Source organism: Pseudonaja textilis, chromosome 1, assembly GCF_049901715.1.
Source record: "Pseudonaja textilis isolate UNSWEBS1 chromosome 1, rPseTex1.2, whole genome shotgun sequence".
NCBI lineage: Eukaryota > Metazoa > Chordata > Lepidosauria > Squamata > Elapidae > Pseudonaja > Pseudonaja textilis.
In genome coordinates this window covers 144,652,028-144,667,245 of record NC_141990.1, presented here as the reverse complement: position 1 = coordinate 144,667,245, position 15,218 = coordinate 144,652,028, and the positions used below count along the sequence as shown (strand labels likewise).

Below are 15,218 nucleotides of genomic sequence, written 5' to 3'. Positions count from 1 at the left end.
GGGATGTGTAATAGTTGCCTCCAGCACCATAGTTCAAAGTCATCCACTCCTATCTCTCTCTTTCAGAGTCCAAGTTTTGCAGCCATAAGTACCGATTGGAAAAATTATTGTGTTGACTAATCTGTATTTGGTGGTGAGGCTGATGCCTTTACTCTTCCAGATGTTATTCATGCCAGATGTTGCAATTCTTCCAAGTGCTATATGCCTTCTGGTCCCAGGGCTGCAGTCACCACTTTGGTTGATTTTAGAGCCCAGGAAGATGACTTAGTATGAAATATATAATCCAAACAGTTTTCGGGGGGCTGACACATGAGGAGTTTGAAATGTTTTAAATCAGGTTTCCAGATTATAAAGATTATAGATAAAGATTCAGAAACATTCCATAGTAAGAACAATGTGGAAAAGTCTTTTTCCCCATGGGATAATTGTTTTATTAATATGAAGATAATAAACTAGTATATCCCAGCTCAGGGTGATCCAAAGAAACTCTTGGTATCAGGGTGGAGGTATCAGCTCATCATATGTTCCAGCAGGACTAAAAATGAAGTATTCCGGCAATTATAATTCCACACATAGACATACATTTTGGAATGTTAGATCTCCAGAGGAGGGGGATGATCCATTTGCTTATCAACTTCTCAAAATACCAATTTTTCAAAGAGCTTGGTTGCTTTTTGAATTAGATCCATGCTGAATGTGCACTGTATAATGACAACTTAGAAGACAATGACTGTACATTTCAGCATGAGTTGAATATCAGGATCCTGGACAAGCTAATCACACATACACACCCACCTCACTGTTCAGGTTCTGTCTCCCAGTTAACAGGCATGTACAAGATGAGGTTAATTTTCTCCGGACACTCACCTTTGCACATGGAAACTGACAACCATCACTCATCCAAACTCCAGATACGCAGACAGAGAGAGGCTGCAATTCTACAGTTAAGTTTAGACCCACATTCTTCTGAGTAGGCAGCATAGGATTGCCCAATTCAAATGCCCATTTTCAGGCTGGAGTTCTGTGCTTATTTACCTAGCAGTAAATTTCATGGAAGAATAAACCTTCTCAATGTACATTGAATTTCATTTTTCGCTTATGATGTCATGGAATAGGAATAAGGAGTTAGTACATAAAGTTTGCCCACAGAGATATGCTAGTCATTCTTTCTTTTAGCTGGACACAAACACGCATGGTGTTACAGTTGGCAAAAGCCCAATTTTTTTCTCCAGATCCAAGATTCATACTTCCATATCCAGATGACCACTAGAGACCAGTAATTCTAGGATGCCACTTAGTGGTCGTGCCTATCTTTGCAACCCAAGTTTACCGAGGTGCATAAACACCATCTCAGTCCAATGCATCACCACTACAATGGAAAGTACAGGCCTGTAATTGTGAATTGCTGTCTAACTAGTATTTTACTGATCTGACTATAATTTCATCTTTCTTCTGAGGAGGAAGTATAATCAGAAAAAAAAAAACGTATGTAAACTTCTGTGCTTGTGATTTCCTTATTTTCTCTTAAGATGAAAACATCTTTCAAAGGTGACTCCTTTCTATATGCACTTCTGTTAATATTTTCTGTTGTTGACATGGTCTTCTGCATCTAGTCAAAAGAATTTTGCTTCAAGTGACTTTAAAAAAAAACCTCTGCTTTTCTAACTTCTCTTCAAGGATAAGGGTCTTCTTGAGAAAACAATTTGTAGGAAGGCACAGCTTGTTGGCGATCCAGCTTCTAAGTTACAAATACCTCAGTCATTCAAATTTTAAAAAGTTTCAAAAGAAGACTGAATATTTCCCAGAAAGAAAGAGTTCTGGTGACTCCGTAGCTTTCAATAGTCATGGTATATTGCCACAGCAATCGTTGTATATGTTTTGGAACATAAATGAGCACAACTGAATTTTGTGCTTCACCCCAGTCATGGGACTCATAGACAATAGAACCACTGAGATGACCACTCTGAAAGGATACCTTATGATAGGCATATAGCGGAATAGTGGTTCCTACGAGCCTCTGTGACGCAGTGGTTAGAGTGCAGTACTGCAAGTTACTTCTGCAGCCAGCTGCCTACACTTTGGCAGTTCAAATCCCACCAGGCTCAAGGTTGACTCAGCCTTCCATCCTTCCGAGGTGGGTAAAATGAGGACCCAGATTGTTGGGGGCAATCTGTAAACCGCTTAGAGAGGGCTGTAAAGCACTTAAAAGTGGTATATAAGTCTAAGTGCTATTGCTACTTGAAAACATGGGAAGCATCTGTTTTTTTCATGCAAAAAGATCTGGACCGTTTCTTTGTCTAGCATCCTGCTAGGGTTGCTATTCATCTTGCTATTCTCGAGAAGCAAGTCCCTCCCACATTCCCAATGAAAATATTTTATTGCTCAGATCAAAATGCTTCCTTGTGGCCTTTGTCCCTGTTTGCTTAGAGATTAAAAATAACGCGAAAGAAGCTAATGGTTTATCCTGGGGACTGTAGTAGTTCATCTTTGGGTTCTGATAGGCTATGATTTTTTTTAATGCTTTCTGTCCATTTAGACATATCCCTGTTCTACATATTTGTGGTTGTTGTTGCTGATACCGGAATTCTAAGAAATAGATCCCTGAAAACTCTGACAACTTGGATAAATGGGAGTCACTTGTCCCATCCTTTTGGTTGTTCTTGTAGCCCAGAGAAAGGTGCAAAGTGCTTGCCTGTTTCCTGCCAGAATAAGTTGTTGTCCCCCTTACAATGGAAACAGATATCGGTAACCTTCACCACTTCTGGTATTATCAAAACCAGTATAAGACTGTGCTAAAATAGAAGCAAAGAATTCAGGAGGAGTAAAAAGTGCTGTCAGACTTCTGATTCTTTTTGCCACCTTAGACTATCACAGTTCTTCCCATGCAATATTGAGAATCAGTTTGTTGTAGTGATTAAGGCACCACGTAAGAATCCAGGAGATTGTATGTTCTAGTCCCACCTTAGGCATAAAGCCAGCTGGGTCACTTTGGGTCAGTCCCTCTCTTTCAGCCCTACGAAGGAGGTAATGACAATCCACTTCTGAAATTTTGCCAGGGAAACTGCAGGGACACTGATTTGGAAGCATGTATACTAATCCTACAATATAGAAGTAGCAGGTTTCTCTCATTATGGACAGCCTTTCTTATGCTACTCTTCCATACTCACCCACATGAATACACCCATAGAAATATCCCATTTTCTACTCTGGGTACTGAGAAGAAGGATATATTTCAGTCTAGTGCTTTCTAGGCTTTGCTCCAAAATCTCTTGTAGCAATTAGCAGAAGGCTATGTATTATACTGTCAGAGAGGCCAGGTGAACAAATTCAACATCTAAGTAATAGATGCACATTTCAATCTTCTTCTCCTTCTCCTTCTCCTTCTCCTTCCTCCTCCTCCTCCTCCTCCTCCTCCTCTTCCTGAAAATGACACCTTCTGATTTCCAGGCTGGGGGTATTTTTTTATGGCAAATGGCCACTATTGTGCATTCCAGGCCACACTCCAACACAAGGGGGGCATTCAACAATAACTATTACTTGATTGAAATAAGTAACTTATATCCTTGTGAAGAGCATTTGAAGTGCTTTGTTATGTTGCATTATCTGCTGACTTAGCCATTATTTTTACCCTGGTTACAACTAGAAAAAAAACTGTATCTCCCAGTGCAGACCCAATGGCTTGATGTCCAAGTTCAAAAGAACTCCTTAGTATTACTATTTTGTCTGCATTCTTCTCACAAAAGAACTCTGAGCCATGCATTCCCTAGATTTTCATAATTAATGATGCCAAGGAAGTAACATCTTGAAACTCCCCTAATTAATCCTACGTTTTGTTGTTGCTTTTTGCTCTGCTTATATAGCCTTCGTTCCTCATTTCATTGCTCCTTCTGTTGCAATTATCACCTTCCATCTCCTGCCCTGTTTATCTCCTTTTCAAGTGGTCCTATCTAATTAGCCCTCATTTATTCTGATGAGTCAGTATAAATTATTGCTACTTAATCCAGTTTGATGAGCAATCCAAATCTGTCAGGACCACAGTTTAAATGCCTTTTCACCCTTCCCTAAACATTACTGAAAAAGGGAAACCTTTTTGTTTCAATACAACATTTTCACAAAGCAGTCCTTTTTTTAGTCTCTGCAAAATATTTAAGGGAGATTATTGAAATTTTGCATGGTCCATGAATGGCTGCCTTTGGTCATATACTGATTTGTTGTTGATATTGTTAAATAACTTATTTAATCAAGGTCATTCTATTTTCTCTTCTACCACCATCACTAATTTGGGGGTCAATTATTTTAATATCATCAAGGGCTAATTTAACATACATCCTTATATCCTCCTTTGGAGAACAGTCAATAAATGCTGCAGTTTATATTTAGTACATGATAGAAGGTGAAAAGCAGGACTGCAACTTTATAGCCAAGTCAAGTAAAATCATCTTTATTTGGTTTTATTTATTTGTTTATTTACCATATGGCATTTACAGAGGTCATGCAATCACTGATATACACATTTAGTTTAAAGAAATCTTTATTTGGTTAATGGCCAGCACAATTTCATAGCAGATAAGCTATGCTACTACTATACTGTATTTTTTTCCTTTTCAGAAAGTTTATTTTGTGTCAAAAAGTTCACAGCGCTGACTACCCAGTTGCATCCTATCTCCCTGGATTTGGAAATCTTACTAAGGGATACAACAAATATCTACGGCCAAATTTTGGTGGTACGTCATTCCTGCAGTTTCAGTCAAACAAAACAATCCTTTGTCCTTGGAGGGAGAAATTATTTTCCTACTTTTCTATAGCAGAATAACTTTAATGTTAGACTTCCGAGTGTGATTTGTTCCTAGCTAGTCTATTCATCCTTGGCAATATGATTCATTTCAACAGCTCTATCTCAATTCTAATTTTAAAGTCAAGGAAGAACCTGGGAAAGAATGTTTCCATTGGCAAGAAGATTTTGATTCTGAATACATTCTGAATATAGAATACATTCTGAAAAACGTATTACAGTCTAAATGCTTAGATCACCTCACCGCTTGAAAAGTACTTTGAACTGATCGGCAAATGCATCTTTTGCAACCTTGGTGCTCTCAAATTGTTTGGACATCAAGTGCCATAATGTCCAGCCCATACAGCTGGATAGCAGCAGACTGGAAACAACTGGGGAGTATCAGCACTTTTGTTCAGTCCCATAATATGGGCAGACTGGGTAAAGTTTTTAGAACCATCTTCCATAATCCTGATGATTTTTTTTTAATGAGCATATTTAACAAGATTATGTATTGTTTAGGTTCAATGGTTTAAAAAAATAGAACAAATGATGCCCATTTAGTCCAAGTTCCTTTCATCCTTTAATGGATACAGGATGAAGAATCAATACATTTCACCAGAAGATTTATTCATGATTGCTCTTTAGGGCTGGGAAGAGCTTTATCTTTGCCTGATGTTTAGGGCTCAATCCAGTCACTAATTCTCATTTCATTTCCCCAGCTCTCAGCTGTGGAGTCAGAAACATATGTTTCAATAAGATTCAGATATTTATTCAAGAAAATATGGCTTTGTGGATGCAACCTTCCAGGTGTTCCATTAGAGACACGCATCCATGCATTACAGATATATGTCTTTGGTCAATGTAAGGGACCATATATTAACCTGCTGAGCTGCAGGAGATTATCAGTTACCTAAAAAAATTTCTATATGCTAGGATGCTGCTTTTGGGCTCCCTTATTCTTCTTCTTGTTCCCTGATTTCCCACTGAAATCAGTGTCTGTTATTGGAGACGTGGGAGAAAAATCTCTGGTTTTCTATGCAACGCAACAAGAAATATTATTTTGCTACTATAATGGAACTTTCTTTTCATTTCTTAGGAAAACCTGTGACAATAGCAATGACCCTTGACGTTGCAAGTATTTCCAGCATTTCAGAAAGTGATATGGTAAGCAATCCAGACTGACCCAGAGTTAAGTTCCACTGATGTTCACTCTCTAGTAAGTGTACTTAGCACCGTGGAAGTACAGCTTGAAAGTAATTTCATGGCTTTAATAACATTTTTCTAATTCCCTCCTTTAAAAAAAAAAAATAATATTGGGCATTTGTATCAGTGGTAGAGAGAGCATTTAAGTGAACTGGATTTTGCTTCACGTTCTGGATTTGAGGATCACACTTCATTCTATCGTGAGGAACCTTCCCCCCCACCCTCCATCTCAGTGGAATTGGTGTATATTCAGAGTGGAGACTGTGATGTAACAGGTCAGGTAAAAGCAGTTTTTTCCCCCCTCTCAATTGTCTGAAGAACTGCTACCGATTAATTATGCATGAGATTTTATTTTTACAGTTTCATAATACAGGAACAGTGGGATATCAGTGTTGCTTTAGGGCTCAGTCAAGCCCCCTCTAGCTGTATCATGATGACGATTCACTAGCTATTCTTGAGGGACTTCTCTGCATCTCCGTTGTCTCATCCCCAACCCACAGCTGAAGCGACTTTCTCTTTAGCTGATTCCGTGTTGAAGTGTTGTCTTCTCTCTCCTTCTAGCACAAGCCTTGCCACATTACTTACTGTGTGTTTAGTAATAAGCAGGGGGTGATTATTCAGGGGTCGGCATCTTCTTGACTCTACTGGGCTGTTACAAGCAGTCTCCCGCTCCTCTCATGCTGGTGATTTCCCTCTCTGACTGTTTTAATTTCGGCAGTAGATGCAACAGGCACTAAGTACAGGTTGGGCATTAAATGGGCACTTTGTTAAGACAAAGACATCAGTCACGGGGCGGGTAGGGATTGCACCACCTGATCTGCAAATGGGGGAAAAAAGCAAGCGAGGCAGAGATTCCCATCTATTCATGGATTAATTTTTCTCTCTCTCTCAACTCCCCCCTTCCATTCCCTCCATGACAGAAAGGTGATTGGAAAATGTACCAATCACTTTCCGTAACTTTTTAATGGTAGCACTGCAGAGGTGGTATTCAGCAGGTTCTGACCCATTCTGGAGAACCGGTAGCGGAAATTTTGAGTAGTTCAGGGAACTGGCAAATACCACCTCTGACTGGCCCTGCCCCCATCTATTCTCTGCCTCCCAAGTCCCAGATGATGGGCTGACTCTTCTTTTGTTGCCCTGCACAGGAAAATGGAACTGGAAAGCAGGTTAGTGGGGTGGGGAGGGAATGGGGATTTTACAGTATCCTTCCCCTGCCACACCCACCAAGCCATGCCACGCCCACCAAGCCATGCCACGCCCACAGAACCGGTAGTAAAAAATTTTGAATCCCACCACTGTTACTCGCAAGAAGAATAGAAATTGGCTGTGAGGATAGAGGAAAGATATTTTATTGCTTTATTGCTGCCTCATGGAACAGAGGAAAACAAATGAAGATGTCCTCTGTCTTAGAAGAGGTGTGCTCTACCTGCTTCCTTAGCCTGGGGGAATGTGACTTCTACTTGTTTAGTCATATACCAATTTATTATATACAATCAATCATGAAAACCTCATCCATGAAGCATTATATTGTTTAGTGAAAATCTTAATTGAGGCATCTCGTGTATCTGACATCAACATTTAGACTCCGGAAGGAAACTCCCCCCCAAGTCCGTTTCATGGGAGTATCTTAGAGTTACCTTTCATCCTACATCTTCTGTGTTTGTTTATGATGCTGCTGTTATTGTCACTAATTTGCAGTTTTACCATTATTCCATTGCTAATTTGTTTATGATTTAGTTTGGAGTGTATGACATCCAGAGCAGAACAGTTCCATTCCATGAAACAAAATGGTCAACACTTTCAGGTTTGAAATGTTGAAATGCATCTTTTTAAAGTAAAACACTCTGGAGATGAAACTAACACATGCATTGGAAGAATCCAGAGCCAATAGCCTTGCTCTTAAAACACCACATTTTTCAACCTAAAGATAGTGCCAAGTAGAAAGATGTGATCTAATGAGGTTTTTGAACATACAGGTAACATTAGATAGCTTGACATAATCTTTCATGAAGCTAACTTTTCTGATATACCAAAGGTATTAATCAACAATTGTTTTCTGCATCCACGAGTGATTCTTATTGTATATCATGTGTATTGTCCAGGTCTCACTTGGAACATTATATAGATGTGCTCTAGATAAATAATTGAGGTATAAGTGGCTCAGGGGTGGGGTTCACCTTCATGGCAGGGTTTAATAATTGATTGCTTTGAAATGCATAACGGTGAATTCTCTCAGTCATTTTGGTGAACAGATTTTCTTCCTCAGAGCACAAAGATAACATCTGGAAAGTAACAAAAGTCCACACGCTGAATGCTTTTTCTTTATGAAAACATACAGATAATGTGTGTGCATGTGTGCATGAGTGTGTGCATGTGTGTGTATTTTATTGACATTTTAAAATTATAATTGTTTTTTCTCAACATCCTTAAAATTAGGGTAGCGGTTATTTACAGGTTTATGTATAAATATTCATAACTATTATATAATAATCTACCATTTTAATATTTTATTCATGTTTTATGGTACTTGGTATTGTATGAAATTTTGATTTGACCATAGATAAATATTATTTGTGTATAAAATATTATTTGTGTATAAAATCTGTACAAAAACGATTGTATAGGAAAGGAAAATATTAAAGGAAAAAACTAAACAAAACTAAAAGTAAACAAGCAAAAACAAAACAGAAAAATAAAAATAATAATATATTCAAAAGAAACAAAAGGAGATTAACAAAAAAATTCAATAAATAAAAATATAAAACAATTCACATTTCAAATAGTCATAGGTATTCTACTATTCTTAATTCATACAAAGTAATCCATACACATCATTAAAATTTCATTTTTGAACAATAATTTGATCCTAAATCATAAACCCGTAAAACAATCTAGTGAATTTTTTAGCTAGAACTGACATAAATAAAACTTGATATTTGAATGTTTCATATTTGACTTGACATATGACGACCTAAAAATGTAGGCAGACAAAAAGGTTCACCCACACCCAGATTGTATCTGCCTGAAAGGTATTAATTTAAATAATTTTAGGTATTTATGCAATGGTATTCATGGCCTGGAACAGTACATGTGAAACTATTACCCCACTAAAACCTGTTTTTTAAACAGAATCTGCATAATTATTTATCAGAGCTGTTGCAATGATTCCTCTAGAGTTCAAGCAGTTGAATTGGGTGGCCACTTATGCCCCTTCCAACTCTATAATCCTGTGGACAGGAAAGAAAGAAAGAAAGAAAGAAAGAAAGAAAGAAAGAAAGAAAGAAAGAAAGAAAGAAAGAAAAGAAAAGAAAAGAAAGAAAAGAAAAGAAGGAAGGAAGGAAGGAAGGAAGGAAGGAAGGAAGGAAGGAAGGAAGGAAGGAAGGAAGGAAGGAGGAAGGAAGGATATAGAGCTACATAGTTCAGCATGGGTACCTATAAATAGTGCTTATTAAGACAAGGGCCAGAATTTGTTAAATATTAAGTGTTAATTTTGGAGAAAATGGTGAAACTATTACTTGTTGAAAGACCCTGTTTGGTAAATTTTACTTAAATTACAAATATTATAGTCATGATTCTCATGGTTCATCATCCTTCCTAGGACTATACTGCAACAATATATTTGCGACAACGCTGGACTGATCCCCGTCTGGTTTTTCAGGGAAACCGAAGTTTTACTCTGGATGCCCGGCTGGTGAAGTACTTGTGGGTACCTGACACTTATATTGTGGAATCAAAGAAGTCTTTCTTACATGAAGTTACAGTAGAGAATCGGCTTATACGGTTGTTCTCCAATGGGACAGTCTTGTATGCTTTGCGGTAAGTCTTGCCTGCCTTCTGATGCACCAGTTCTGCACGACGGTCAGTAAACTGATGCTTAGTCCAGTAAGATGAAGATACGGCTGGAGAATGGGTGGGCTGGTTGGAAAAGTGTGGTTCAACTAACTTTGAAAGGGGCTAATCTTCCCCTAAAGCAGGGGTGTCAAACTCGATTTCCTTGAGGGCCACGTGAGGGTTGTGTTTGACCTCGGAGATCAGGGTGTGTGGCCGAGGGGGGGGCGGGGTTAGCTCAATGTCACTCATTTTGGGGACTGTTGGGTATAACATTGATACACCAACTAAGTTTGGGTGAATAAATATATAAACCAAGGTTTGGGTGTTTGTAACTTGTAGCTTTAAGCACCAAACTGCTTGTAATTAACTAATTAAGGGTGCGGTTACAAGCGGCAATAAAAGGCAGTAAGAGAAACGTAACTCTCTCTGCTTGTTTTTCTGCTTGCTACTGTTTGTTTGCTACTGTTTGCTACAACTGTTTGAATACCTGAGCGAAAGGACTATTTCATTGATGTGCTGATATCCTGTGAATACTCAGCGTTGTCTTCAAAAGGGAAAGGTATCAAAGGAGAAGATATCTTTACAAGCAGATAAGGATATAGAACTGACTAGTAAATGGACTAAGTTACTGAATGGATATATTTGTGTATGACATATGGACTGATTGACAATGTTTAAACTCTAATAGGATTAAACAACTATTTAAACTACAAAACAGTGTTTGTCATCAGTGTGTGTAAACTCTAGGGCCCTTCCTCTCTCATTTGGCTGCCTGGCTTGACTGCTGCTGCACATTCTGTTTTTTGGGGGGTTTGTCCCCAATAACTAACAGGGACAACTGTAGTGGCTCGGGCAGGGCTGGGGGGATTCTCTTGCAGCCCTCTGCCAGTTTGGGAAGGGTTCTCCTGAGCTCCATTTTTGCTGGCAGAGGCACCATGGGTCAGTTCTTCACTGTTTCCAGGACGGCTCCATGGGCCAGATCTAAGCACCCCATGGGCCGGATCCGGCCCGCAGGCCTTGAGTTTGATACCCCTGCCCTAAAGGATCAAGTCTGAAGCTCCATCTTTGATATTAGAAGTACAATGAGTGCTTTGTAACAGCTCAGGCTGGCCTGTTGGCATTCAGGTCCTACCTGGAAAAAGGTAGCTTGGTTTCCATGATCTTACATCTTCTCATCTAGATTACTGCAGTCAATACTAGTGAGGGCAAACTTTTTGTGGCCGAGCATGTCAAAAACTCCTAACTTGATTTTTACACACACACACACACACTATACCACCAAGTAAAAAAAGAAGCAATTCGTATTCATTTTTTATATAAAAATATAGTCCAACCATTTGCATGATCTCCAGGATCTGTTGTGTGGCACTTATGTGGAGGTTGCACTAGAGCACACACCCCATTCTTGCACAACCTCAACACTTTGTGTCTAATGGAGTAATATCTGGGTCCTCTTATTTTTGCAAGTGAAGCTATCTAGACACACACTAACCATCAAAGGAAAGTCCTAAAAGTGCTTTTTCCAAAAGACAACTGGACTCCTTTTTTTTTTTCCTTTGAAAATGTTTGGCTTCTTATCCAAGAAGTTTCTTCAGTTCTAACTTAGAACTGAAGATGCTTCTCGGATGAAAAGTGAAATGTTTTCAAAGAAAAACCAAAAAAGTCCAGTTGCCTTTGGGAAAAAACACCTTTGGGACAACCATGACCTGGATGATTAAGAAACTCCATAGACATCAAAGCTTAATTTGCAGCCACTATAAGTATTAACAGTTGCTTTGTCTTCGAAGCAGAAACATTGCCATCTATGGACTGCTATGAAGAGTACAGGTGGCCCATAATAAACACCTATGCGGCTTCTCTCCTTTTGCAGAATCACCACCACTGTTGCATGTAACATGGATCTGTCCAAATATCCACTGGATACACAGACTTGTAAGCTGCAGATGGAAAGCTGTAAGTACTTCAACTCAAGAGGAAAGTGGACATTTTTTCTCCTGTCTGGTCTGAGTTTGTTAATGCATAATTAGATTACCAATTTGAACATTTCATTTGTATTTTTGACTCTAAAGGTTTCTACTTGTGTTTTTAATTACAGAATTATTTAAAGATTTTTCACTTCATTCTAATATTACAGAAAAACATGGGAAGAGCAGTGCCACATTCAGCTAGACAAAGGGTGTCAAACTCGATTTCATTGAGGGCCGTATCAGGGTTGTGTTTGACCTCAGAGGGCCAGTGTGTATCCGTGTGGCCAGGGGGTGGTCATGGTCATGGTGGGCGTGGCTGAAGTGGACATGGCCATGGTGGGTGTTTGACACAGGCTCAAGATGCATTTTTTCTCTTCTCTTCTCTCTTTCCACAGTTCTTTACTATAACCATTTTCCTATCTCTTCTACCAGGTATTATTGGCAAACATTTATTACTTACTTACTCCACACAGCCCGTTTTCAGCTGACAGAGTGCTGGTGGAAGGCGTGGAGGCTGAAAATGGGTTGCAGGCCAGGGGGGCCACATGTCCGTTTTGGCTGGCAGAGGCACTGCGGATGGGCCCTTTGATATTGCCAGGCTGGCCCCACGGGCCAGGTTTAAGCCTTGAGTTTGACACCCCTGAGCTAGACAGTCCAACATCTCAACAGTACACCAATCTTTATACATTCAACAATCATGAATGGGCTGGTGATGTGTTGGAACACTGTACAGCTGGACTTGAATTTTACAATGTATAGAGGGTTCCCTTTCTTTGTAATGCCTAGATAACTTCTAATTTATTATCTCAGTTCTTTTAACTATAATCAAGTAAGCATCTGGAAATAGTGTCCCCTTCTTTAATGCAAACTTTATTGTAGCTGAGCATTACATTTGCTGACATCTACCTAAAAATAAGCTAAATTGCGGGTGTTGGGGGTGTTGCTTCTTTTGTTTTCCATTTTGTTTTCCATTTTTCAGCTTCTTGAGGTGTTGGAAGCCTCTTTCAGAAAATGTGACAGATGTGGCACTAAACTTCCATCCTCAGAGTGACATTTCTTGACTTTGGATGAGGGCATTCAATAGACTTTTACTATCATTGTTACAGCTTTACAAAACATGGCCCTGTAATAGTTCTGCCCTGTTCAGAGCTACTATTATGGGAGCATGTTCTCTAGAATTGCCACCACAGCATTTTGGGATATAATGAAGAGCATTGATTGATGCTGAAAATTAAAAAGCCTTCTGCTTCTAATATACTGATTTGAAAGATGTCTTCCATTTCAGTCAAATAATCCTCATGTGGTCAGCATCAATGTAACACTCATGACTCATTGCAGGATCTGCAATTGAAACCAAACCGCATGTAAGGAAGTAAGGAAATATCCTAAGGAATTCAAGTGTAATGAAGGAAATGTTATTCCACATCAAAATAATTCAACAATTGTTAAGGTAAAGGAAGGCTAGGCAACTGAACAGCCATCATCCTTGGAGGGGCTTCAAACCATCATATATATCTATTTATCAGTTGGTCTCTTACTTTGACATAGTTAATTAGTAGTTCAGTTAGGGTTCAGCTCATACAGCAATTTGGATGTGACTTCAGTGATACATTGGGACATTTCTTTGACCTCTGACTCAGGTGAGATATAGGATAAATCTATTCCTTGTATATCCTTCTAAAAACAGATTTAACTTCCTTTGGGATCAAATATAAGCGTACCAAAGATCTTTAGAGATCTTTTCTATTGTTATCGTCTATTTCTAGATTCACAGCATTTGTTGTATCGAATGACCCTTATTGACAGAAGTGGTACATACTCAATGTCTGAGCTAGATTAGAACTTCTAGTCATCAGAACCCTGGTTAGCATCCATCTAAAGCAACTTCTCACAATTTTTGTGAGAAGTTGAAGTCCTTTAACTCACTTTAGTATGGTATTTTTAAACAATCTGAACAAGGAAGATAGAACAAAATCTTGTCGACTTTTACTTTAACCTGAGAAAATTAAAGAAGAACATTTCCTTAGTAGCTACAGTAGCTACCTAGCTGAGAGTGAGAGCATCTTAGGAAATAGCAATAGCACTTAGACTTATATACCACTTTACAGTGCTTTACAGACCTCTCTAAGCAGTTTACAGGCTCAGCCTATTGCCCCCAACAATCTGGGTCCTCATTTTACCAATCTTGGAAGTATAGAAGGATTAGTCAATGTTGAGCCCCATCAGGATTGATGCCTGCAATACTGCAATCTAACCACTGCACCATCAAGGTTCTTAATCAGCTCAATCAACATCCAGAAAAAAAAGGCACAAGTGACTATTAAATTGACTTATTATCTCACAGATTTTCTCCCAGTGGATTGAATCTGAAATTGAATCACTTGAAATATATTACAGCGTTATACCACAAATTTTGTTCCAGAAGAGGCCATTGATCCCCACCCCTAAACAACCCCATTCTTTAGTTGGTCTAGAAAGATGTATTATTTATACAATTCTGATAATGTTACAGCTAAATTTAAGCAGGCTTGCTTGAATATCATCTATCATCCGTGTCTGTCTATCTGTCTGTCTGTCTATTATCTATCTATCTATCTATCTATCTATCTATCTATCTATCTATCTATCTATCTATCATCTACCTATCTATCTATCTACCTGAGAGAATTGTGATAGTAACAACTTCTTAAAAAGGCCAAGAAAAGAACACTAGCAGATTGGTTGATCTAACTGATTTCTGGAATTTTTGATGTAATTTTAAAAAACAATATTCTGATGATATTGTAGCTCAAATCTCTAATCAGATTCTATCTATCTATCTATCTATCTATCTATCTATCTATCTATCTATCTATCTATCTATCTATCTATCTATCTATCTATCTATCTATCTATCTATCTATCTATCTTTTAACCATCCATCTCCCTCACACAGGGGCTCTGGACAGTGTATAAATATCATCCTGTTCCTTAGTGACTTTACTTGTTACATGCTACCTTTTCACCCAAGGGATATTTTTTAGCACATTTCATCCAAGTAGTATCGTTTTCCAACTTTGCTAGCACCTTTGTGACTTTGCCACTAGTTTTTTCATCTTTAAATATGTCTAAAAGAGGTGGCATTTTCTTCCCGTATTTTGCATCTATCACAGCCTTTCAGGTATGGAATGAAAGCATTTTCTCATCCTCTTATCAGATAGTTTCTTAAAGGAGTTGACAATATATACTCACATAAACTGCTTCTACTTCCTTTCTGACATTTTCTCAGTGCTTGCTGCTTGGACACACACATGAAGCCTGAAAAACATGAAGACTTTTCTCTTTGTTCTTCTCTGTAACAAGTTTGATAATTACTTAAATCTCATTATATGAAGGCCAGTTTTTAGTTCTCAGCTACTAGAGTGAAGTTCCAATGGAAGTCACTATTATTTTCACATTAAAAT

The 15,218-nt window shown here is 38.5% G+C and overlaps 1 protein-coding gene across 1 annotated transcript in view; it reads left to right on the top strand.

Moving 5' to 3' along the window:
• Positions 1-15,218, top strand: part of GABRP (gamma-aminobutyric acid type A receptor subunit pi) — a 30,268-nt gene that overhangs the window by 6,068 nt on the left and 8,982 nt on the right. Inside the window, exons 3-6 of the mRNA XM_026710383.2 lie at positions 4,609-4,724; positions 5,871-5,938; positions 9,576-9,793; positions 11,679-11,761. Coding sequence (XP_026566168.2) covers positions 4,609-4,724; positions 5,871-5,938; positions 9,576-9,793; positions 11,679-11,761 — 485 coding nt within the window. The remainder of the gene's footprint in view (positions 1-4,608; positions 4,725-5,870; positions 5,939-9,575; positions 9,794-11,678; positions 11,762-15,218) is intronic.